The 10,808-nt window shown below is 35.1% G+C and overlaps 1 protein-coding gene across 1 annotated transcript; it reads right to left on the bottom strand.

Annotated features, from left to right (window-relative positions):
• Window positions 1-4,057: 4,057 nt before the first annotated feature.
• LOC125472802 lies at window positions 4,058-4,568 on the bottom strand. The gene has a single exon (XM_048574652.1). It carries the CDS (start codon window positions 4,524-4,526, stop codon window positions 4,281-4,283), a length of 246 nt encoding a protein of 81 aa, XP_048430609.1. The 5' UTR covers window positions 4,527-4,568; the 3' UTR covers window positions 4,058-4,280.
• Between the last annotated feature and the right edge of the window lie 6,240 nt (window positions 4,569-10,808).

Genomic DNA, 10,808 nt, shown 5'->3' with positions numbered 1-10,808 from the left:
AATCCAATCTATTGAGGCAGTTATCGAGTTTAATGGTTAGAATTGCTATCCCTAACCCAAACATCATGCTCCCATTCATAAATGGTCTTGTCCTCCACCTAGAAGGCTCAAACTCAACGTGGATGGTGCCTAGTGCAAGGAGACAAATCTGGGTGGTATGGGGTTGATTTTCAAGGATTCAAATGGAACTTGTGTGGCTACTGCAAGTAGGAGATTTGGGGACATCTTCTCTCCTATTTATATTGAAGCACTCGCAATTAGAGAAGGTCTTTTGATGGCGATCGAAAGGGGTTTACAAAACATTTCATTGGAAAGTGATTCACTTCAAATCATTTCTGCTGTAAAGGAGTTCTTTGAATATGTCTACTACCGGACCTATCATTGAAGCTGCTAAATCCTTATTGCACTTGGTCACTGAAGCTACTGCTTTCCATGTTTGTCGTCAAGCTAACTCTGTTGCCCATATGCTTGTTCGTTTTGCCCTCCACGGAGGTGATTGAACATGGCTTGATGAAACCCCCTCATTGATTTGTGATTTAATTGAGGAGGATCTCCCCATTCCTTGTATTGAGTAGCCTTCCTGGCATTTAAAGAAATCATATCGCATTTTTATCAACAAAAAAAACCTCTAGGGTTTATGCTTAGGATTCTGCCACGTGGCGCAAGTATACAACGTTATCATGCTGTTTTTTAAGTGCTAAACCCTAAAACCCTAGATTTCAAAAAGCCAACAGTTTTTCATTCATTCAAAGGAATATTAACATAGACGACGACCAGTAAACGACCGTGGACTGGATGGATATTCTCTTCAAATGTTCAAACTTTGGAACTTTGAAGTTTGAAGCCCTCTTTTTACTGAGCGATCCATTAATTAAATTAAAAAACTATGCAAACTAAAGAATCTTTGGCAAGTCCAACAGAATTGTGAGACTGAATGAACTAAATTAATGGCATAATTGAATATCCACTGCCCAAACTCGTGGTTCTGAGTTTTGATCTGACCTCAATCGCAGAGGTTAATTTGTAGAGTGGAGACTGATTTGCCTGTTGAGTTAGAACCTCAATAGAATTAAATTCTTTGACCAAAATTTGAGCATCATTGTGAACCATGGATTTAAGCATAGACAATTTGACCAAAAACAAAAATAAAAGGGACATCTCCACCATACAAAAAAGGTCATTTTGTGTTCTTTATGCAAAAGTATCAACAAGGTGATGAGAAGTTATTTTTATGTCTCATGACATTTTCGAACAAAATAAAGATTGTATGCTATTAGGCCAAATGGTCATTCATATCAAATAAAAAGTTTCAGTTGGATAAATAAAAGTTATATTTGTAACTCAAGCAGTTAAAAATATTTACTATGCAGTCAGTTTTATGTGCTTGAACTCCCCTATCCCCATATTGCTTTGTATGAAAAAAGAAAGTTAAAAAACAAAGATTATCAGAATGTATGTGAAATATCATATGCACAATTTTCAACTGTTGAAGTGCACCTTATAATATAATCCCATGTTCTTGTGTCTTTGCTAATTTCCCTACAGGCTGTGGGTTAGATTTTGGTTTGGATTGCCAAAAGGTTGGGGATCCAGGTTGGGCCATGTATTGGCCAGAGTTCTAGGTGATAATGTTTCCTCACCACTTCATATTTTTATAAATTTTCATAAAAGGTACTCTAATGGAATCCTGTTCTCGTAAAAAAAATCTGTTTTAAAACTTTTCTATGCATCTTGACCTTGTTTGGTCTTGATTATAACCATCCATACTAATATATATAACTTAACATCGCAAAATTGTGATTTATATATATCTCTGTTCCGTGTCAATATAAGTAAAAATAGGCGCATGTACCACTTCAAAAGGGTACAAAGTGTAGTTGATACGAATTATCTGCTTTTCATGCATTCATTTATGAGTTAACATATCCAAAAAACAATTCATTCAAGTAATTCTTTTGTGGATGTAGTGAGTTACAATACTCTTGTAAATACCAAAGGAACTAAATAAATGCATAGTGGAGCGGAAAGGTAGATTTGAAGCTTTATAGATGCACATGGTAAAAGGGATTGGGGTAAAGGGATCTTTTCTCTTTAGATAGTTCTCCTTCCTAGTTGCTGCACAAAAGAAACAGAACCCGTGTGTGTGTGTGTGTGTGTGTGTGTGTGTGAGAGAGAGAGAGAGAGAGAGAGAGAATTTACTTTTTAGTGTTTTAGCCTGGCATCTTGCTAAGCTTAGATTGGTGGATTGTTTCACCTTAACGAGTTAGTAACATTAGTATATGGTGTTGGCTTCTTAGCCTGGCATCTTGCCCAGCTTATCACATTGATTTGTGGCTTGTTTCACCTCAAAGAGCTAGTAAAATTAGCATAATGGCTTCTTTAGCAATTTTAAATTTTATATCATTGTCATAGAGTTGTATATAGGGCCACTTTTTCAAAGGTGCTTGGTTTTGCTTGGACTAGCCATGAGTTGGAAACCATAAGGATTAGGTTCCTATATGCCCTTAGAGTTTCTTAATACCAAAAACCAGGGTACTGTTATTCTTTCTTCAATTGGAATTGTTGGCAGCAAACATCACGTGATTCCATGGTTAATAATATAATGCATGTGATTGATTAAGCGAGTCTAAAGATAAATGAAAATGGAAGTGATTAAGTTAGTGACATTCTGTATTATTCCAACTAACCATTTTGAGTAATGTGGGCTGTACACAGACCATAGCCAGGTGAGTACGTAGTATTCACGGCTCCCTCATACTCTCTAGGGTTGTGTGGCTGGACACAAACCATGAATATATATGGATGAGCATACTTTCATCATGAATGTGCAACAATCTACCAAATAAAACTAAGTTTTCGAACCGAAACCTTTTGGGAAAAAATTCTGCAATGTCGCTCTCTTTACTCATGCAATTCAAGGCAAAAAAAAAAAAGTTAGTTAAACAAGATACTGCTACAACATTTCTAACATTATATTCCCTGCAGGTACTCTATGTGGTACATATCATTTCTCTCTTCGAAGTGGACAAAAAATTTGTTTTCCTTTAATTCTCTTAGGAGAAAAGAAAAGTTGGCAACTTTAATTCAGTATGATGTTAGCTTTTGATTTCATTTTGGTAGCTGGGGACCAAAAATATGGCCAAATTAACTGTTGGATTAAAATGAAATATTGTTGGTGCGAGAAAGTATAATTTGGTGCAGAAAAGATGAACGATGTTGGAATTTTGAATTGCTACAGCAGAGATTTTGTATTACTTCTTGATTTCTTATAATTCTTATTTATTTGTGATTAAATTGATAAGCCAAAGGCTTTATAAAGAGAATACAAAAGACTCTAGAGAGCTCTTCCTAGACAACTGAAACTTTTATTTAGCTGCTGCCTACCCCTTCCCACTTAGTGTAGATAATATCGTTTGTTAAAAAGGTAAACTATTTTTTTTTTCTGTCTCTCTAATTAATAATTGAAAATTTGACATTAATGTAGCAGCTGCAAACTGCCTTCTATGTAGATAAACTCAGACTAAAGCTTCTATCACAAAAAAGAGGTTGCTCAGGAACACTGGAACAGCTTGTAATATCAGATATTGTTCTATAATCAACTGCGTATATATGATTATCCAATGTAGACAGTAAATTAAGGATCTTAATTTCATCATTTATTTCCTTTATATATAGTTCAAAAATCTATTTCCTTTTGTTGCAAATTTTTCACCCATCTAACTTTGATACTGACATATTTTTTCAAAATAAATGTAAGAGATGCAACTAAAAATGTACATGAGTGAACTTCCGGGTGTGCGTACAGCGCACAATATTAATATTGTAATCACAAGGAACTTATTGTTGGTTTTAGAGAGTTCACTCTTACACACGATGTCGTTGTCCTGTGTTTGAGAGATCTAGAGAGATAGAGATTATTATAGTCCGCATGCATTAACTTGCATCTTCGTTACCTGCACTAGCTTGGGTTGTGCATGTACATTAAGTTGCTAATACTGTCAATTTTTTTATATGAAGTGTATATTGATGGAAATATAAGCAAACTGGCCAAAAAAAACTTTGAAGGAGGAAACTACATGTTTTACAACTTAATTTATTATCTGCGTTTTTTGTTAACCAACTCACAGATTACATGCACACTTCCAAGAAAAAATTACAACAGAGAAGAAGAAGGCGAGGAAGGAAGAAAGGAAGCATGACAAAAAATTGAAGTACAATCAGCTAGTCTGATCAAACCACTTTCTAGATTAATTTCTAGCTCAATCCAAACATGGTACAGATCAAACTGCGAGAGCTTGGTATTCGGGATCTGAAACACGACTCTCGTAGAATCTGGAAATGAAAGCAGTGGCCTTACGGTCGATGCCAGGCTCGGCTGTCCATCTACCTCTGTCTTCATCACTGGGACATATTCTCCGTCTAACATAAACACCACCGTCATCGGAGTACACATCGTCTCTTTTATCGCTTGAAAAGCAGGCCTTGAATACGTTGCAGAAAGAGAAGAGTGAAGATTGCTTTCCCATCTTCTGCTTGGTTTTCTAATCTAGTTTTCTTAACAAGCAAGGTTTTTTTGGTATGTTGCTGCAATACCATGTAAAATTTTATGTCTATTTATAGTGGAAGAAAACCCTAGTTAGGTCTTAATGTGGGACAGGGGGAGTCCAGCTAATTTGGCTGCTGGTTTTAAAATTAAAAATGGAGGGTCAGGATTGTATGATAAGACAGCGTGAAAGGGTAGGATGATCGTAAAACTAATAGAAAAGCATAAGCGTTAATGTCCTCTGCTTTTGCATTGACTCAAACAGTACCCAACCTTTTCTTTTCTTCTTACAGTTTTTACTTTCTTTTGCCCTCCCAAAAGATGCCCCCCTTAACTCTTTAAAATAATGCCTACGGAAATCTAAGATTTGGAGGATACTTCTCTTCTCGCAATTTAATGTATCTCTTAGAAAGCAGATGTATGGAATTTAAAGCTAATGAAGTGTCTTTTACTGAAGTAAAAAAAGGAGATCAGCAGAACATGCAGTAGATGAGGGACCACGGAAACCAAAAGAACGTTTGATCTAATCTCTCGTATTATTATCTTGTCGGTTATCTTCTAGTTAGATCTCGTTTTTTCATAAAGAACATAAAGAACGAGTTGTCAATAATATGACATCGATAAGAGCATTCCCAATAGATGCTTTATCTTTCTTGAGGTTACCACATTTGTAGCTCTAATAAAAAATTTCATCTCGAATGAGCTGAAAAATAAGATTACATCCACTACATGGACTAGCAACTTCAATCCTTAGATAGCAAAAAATTAGGTTACATCTAGCCTCAAAAAGTAAGAGGATCCACACCAAATTGAGGGCCCAATCTTGGGTTTATTTTGTTTGGTTTTTTAGTTTAGAAATGGGTGAGCCCCATTTTTAATTCCAAAACATGGTTTTAAGGGTTTATTTTCAACCATTTAGGATTTTAAGGTTTATTTTCAATCGTTTGTTCGATTAAGAAAACATATACAAACAATGACTATTTTTGTGTGATTGATTAGAAAAAAATGTTGTGCTTTGTGTTTAATTTTCTAGATTGAAAGATTCATAAAAAGGTGATGAAACTTAACATTGGTAGTTTAGAAACCTAAACCGAAAATATAAACAAATAATATAACTAAAGTGTGATAAGATAATCCAATCTAATGGTTGTTATGAAATGAAAATCTCGTTTGTTTTCGAAGAATGTGTCAATCAGATAAATAAATCAACGGATGAGATTGAGATAACATAATCAAATCCAATGGTTGTCATGAAATGAAATCTTGTCTGATTTCATAGAAACAAACCAACGTAGGAGATTGAGATAAGAGAGCCTAGAACAGTGCATAAGTGATGAAATTTAACTTCATCAGAATTTGAATTTTTTTAAGTTAAAAAGTTCATAAATTAAAATTTAAGATAACACGTCAAAAAATCAAGTTAAGAAAAAAATAAATTTACCACGTAATCAAATTACTACATAAATGAAATATATAGCCTTATATAGAGCCTAAAAGTATACAGCTCCTTATTGGGAGAGATTCTTTTTTAAAGCCCCAAAGATTCCTCGAAGCTCTAAATTGGGCTATATTCACCGCTTTTCTAGCCTCATCTAAAACCCCTCATTGGGGATGCTCTAATCTCTCAATATATATTATTGTCATTAAATAAAATGGTAGCTAGAAAAAAATTAGTGACAATATGTATTCCAATTAAACTATATTTTTGAGTAATGTGGGCTCTATATACACTATATGTAAGCGAAATAAAATTCTTGCTCTCTTTGTTTGTGTTGTGTGACTCGAAACAAACCATGAATACAGATGAGCATAATTCTATATAAAAAATGTACCACAACAATATACGGTATAAAACGAAGTGATAATTCTATACAAATAGTGTCGAGATCATTTGAGATAAGAGCTTAGAGTATCAGTGCTCGTCGGTCCATTTTACAATCTTAATTACTCTCTATTCTAACCTTGCAAATTAAACAAAAAAATATAATTAATTAAACAAGATGCTGCTACAAAATTTCTAACATTATATTCCCCATGTACATTATGTGGTACATATCATTGCTCTATTAGAAGTGGATCAAACTTTTTCCTTCATTAATTCTTAAGGGAAAACAAAATTTGGCAACTTTAATTAATTATATATTAGCTTTTGATTTGATTTTGCCTTGAGGGACCAAAAAGATTTGCCAAATTAACGTCATATTTCAGCTCTTTTTCTCTTTCTCTCTAATAATTGGCAAATTGACATACTAATGTAGCAGCATTTGCAAACTGCAGCCACGTGGATAAACTCAGGTTGAAGCTCCTACCACATAAATGGTTTCCTGCAGAACTACTTACGGACTGAGTTAAGGTCTTAATTTCATTTATTAGGATGCTTTCACAGTTTAATATATTTCATTTCGTCGATATAGACAGTGCAAGATTTTGTCATGTTGATATTTACACATTTTTAGGTCCAAATTGTTGAATAATTGCAGCGAAATGGAGTATAGAACCAAAAAGGATAAAAAGAGATCAATAGCATGGGATCCACCCAAAAAGTAGAGGAATAATTTATTTATATGTAAATTATGATAGACATTTTGTTATCATAATTAAGGAGCTTGCAGTTTAGGTGGCCTTGCACACTACTACATTAAACACTTTGCGCGATGAGGGAGTATTTGTCACGCAAAGCATTTCTACGTCACAGAAAACCTATGGTGATGCAGAAATCGTCGCGCAAAATTTGTCGCGCAAAGGTCATGAAGAAAGACATTGCGCGACAAAGAGTGCAATTTCGTTGCGCAGCAAAATGATTGTGCGATGCTTTATTGCTCGTTGCAAGAAAGGTCTACGGAAAAAGGTTTTCGTCGCATGATATAAGAGGGTACAAGTGTGCTTTGTGATGAGAAATTTATGGGGATGTCTATGGTTCGTCTCAAAATTGTTTGCGTGACGATACATGTAAGACGCGCGTGGTTTTGCATGACGACATATCTTCATTGCACAAGTGTAACTTTTAATAAAAAAAAATAGAATTTAATAAATAGAATGTTATTAAAAAAAATATATTTCATACAATTGACAAAAAAAAAATTAATGAATAGAAAAACAATTTATTTATAATATAAATAAAAAATGTACGTACAAATACAAAGTTTAAAAAGAAAGTAGGGAAAAAAAAACTACAAAAAAATAAAATAAAATAAAATAAAATTGAGGCATAATCTATGGGCAAGTCGTTTGGAGGTGATTGGTAATCTTGCTGCTGGAAGGGGGTAGGGTTGGGGACTTGGTCGAAGGTCAATGAGTCTGATTACTGTGTATTCTTGGGGTGGAGGGGCTCTGACGGCTATGGTGCAGAAAAATCGGGGAGATGAATCCCAGAGGAATTGAAGGCCTATACAATCAATGACATTTGAGTCTTGTAAGATGCGAGCTCACTCTTTAGGCCAGCGACATCCTACGTCAAAACCGTAACCTCGCCCTTTAACTGCGAGGATGAAAAGGCTCCACTCTCCCGCTGCCTAGCATTTCCCATCCCCCGACAATATGTCACTGGCCTCCAGCTGAAAGTTTGGTCCAATGTCTCTGTAAGGATGTGAAATCCCGCATCCTCAAGGGGATCCGCATACTTGATCGGCGTGTTCGAGGGAAGTTAGGAGGTGAACTTTTGAAGGACCGACTGACCCTTCTCCACCCTAGTCGCTTGTGAAGTAAAACATGGAATATTAATAGCAAACAATTTGAAATAATTAGTATAAATCTTTAATGCATAAGAAATTAATTACATGAAGGGACTCGGTCAACTCATCCTCGGGCCGAACATAAACTTCAACAAAGACGTCGATCTTTGGGAATTTTGAACCCCTCCCCTTCAAATAGAAAAAGATAAGGAAAATGTTAGTACAGAAACAAAAAATAAATAAAAATTATTAGCGACATTTTAAAATTGGAAGTGAAAGCTTTAATATATACCTTCCGCTGCGCCACCATTTTATATAAGAAAGGCCTCGAACCCGAATGGTGGAAAAGAGTCTTCTTCTTCTGATTGATCAACGTCTTCGCCTTCTTTTGTTATACACAAAATAAATGTATTAGTTGTAATATTTAAAAAAAATGATAAACATTGGTAAAAATTTTAAAAAGTAAAATGAAAGAAGTCCTATTTTAAAACGCACCATATAGCCTGGCTCCTGAAAATGATCGCAGAGCCAAACCCAACTATCTTCTCTGTCCTCAAACTCCTTCGGGCAACCCTCCTCGAGAACGACCTGTAGATCATCAAACATCTCGAAATACTGGTGCAGGTCATTCTTCCACTACTTGTAATGTTTGGAGAAGAGCCGATTAAGGTACGCCAACATGTCCTCGTTGATGTTATCGAAATTGTAGTTTGTCTGCAATGTAATAAATATTACGAAAGTATAAGTAATAAAAGACATTAATAAATATAAATATATAAATTGTACATGAAAAACATTAAAAAGGCGACGATACTTACCGACAAATGATTGCGCATCGTGTTCTTCACCTCCTCCAGCATCGCCTTCCAAGACTTCCACCGCATAGGGCAAAAGGTCTACACGACATGCCCAATGTCTTGGACCAATGCACTATGCTGCTCCACCATTGGTGTTGCCCAATGTCGCTCATCGTATCCAATTACGATACGATCGTTGGTCATCCGAGTGACCTTCGCCGTCTTCAATTGCCGACAAGGTCCCCGAATATTTTTCTTGGCTACAAAGAAATGAAAAATTAATGTTAACCCAAAACTAATAACAAATCCTTCCAAAATTTCGGCAGAACCTCCCTATAATTAAAACATTTCCCAAAACATTGAAAATAACATAAAAAATATATGTTTCCAATACAATGATCACAACTATTTAATAATGGGTTAAGAATGATGACAACAATAAACAATATATATATAATAACTTTTTAATCCTTAAATGACATAACTTAACAAACTGAACCTAAAATAAATAAACTAAGTTAACATGGGAATGAGGGAGTAAATTAGGATAGTATACCTGGCTGTGGACCCCGATGGAGACATCTGCTCCGGAGTATGGGGGCCTTGGTGAGCACGTCGGGTGCTAACAGGTAACGCCACCAAAGAAGTTAAAAATGCCGACGCATGTGGGACTAGAGGACTAACTGGGTCAATTGGATTCATTGGCCTATGGTCCATCTCTGTTGAAGCAGTGGCGGCAGTAGTAGGTGTAGTCATCGGACGGGGTGTAGTCGTCATCGCCTTCCGGCTTCTAATAAGTTGTGCATCTACAAAATTGGAAATAAATTTGTTAGATTACAAAGATAAAAATTATTGTACACATGCATAATAATTTCTACTTAAATTTAAAACGAATAAACCATTACAACCCTAAATCTAACTCACTGTCCTAATTCTAAACCCAAATTTAAAAACCCTAATTCTGACCCCTAATTCAAAATCAACTAAACCCTAACTTAAGAACCTTAAATCTAACCCTGTAAATTAAGCACCCTAAATCTAACCCCACAACCCTAATTCTAATCCTTTACTTGAAATTAAAAATCCCCAAATTTAAGAACCCTTATTCTAACCCCTAATTGAAGAACCCTAATTCTAACCCATTGCCCTAATTCTAACCCAAAATTTAGGAACCCTAATTGTAACCCCTAATTTAAAATCAACTAACCCCTAACTTAAGCACCCTAAACTTAACCCCACTGCCCTAATTCTAACCCCTAACTTAAAATTAAAAAACCCCCTAATTTGAGAACCTTAATCCAATTAGACATTTTTTTAGTGTTAAGAAAGAAAAGTCAACCACATGTTGAACATGACTACATAGCATTATAACAACAATTAAACATGCACAAACACTGACCCACGCTTTATAATTCGCCACCATGAATGAAAATACCTCCATTCCTTGTTATGGACAACTTAGGGTTTAAGTATAAGCTCATAAAGAAAATAAAATAAAAAAAGGTCCAATTCATATACCAGTTTTTCAATTCAGATACCAGTAATTTAAGAACCCCTAATTTAAGAACCCTAATTCTAACCCACTGCCCTAATTCTAACACTTAAGAACCATAATTGTAACCCCTTATTTAAATTCAACTAACCCCACTGCCCTAATTCTAACCCCTAACTTAAAATTTTAAAAAAAAAAAAAAAAAAAAAAAACCCCAAATTTAAGAAACCTAATTCTAACCCTTAATTTAAGGACCCTAATTCGTTCCCCTAATTTATGACCTAAATCTAACCTCAATTAAGAAC

This window comes from the organism of the source record quoted next, unplaced genomic scaffold, assembly GCF_019419815.1.
Source record: "Pyrus x bretschneideri cultivar Hongxiangsu unplaced genomic scaffold, Pyrus_bretschneideri_v1 Contig74, whole genome shotgun sequence".
In the NCBI taxonomy this organism is placed as follows: Eukaryota; Viridiplantae; Streptophyta; class Magnoliopsida; order Rosales; family Rosaceae; genus Pyrus; species Pyrus x bretschneideri.
This window is presented reverse-complemented; position numbering and strand designations above follow the sequence as displayed.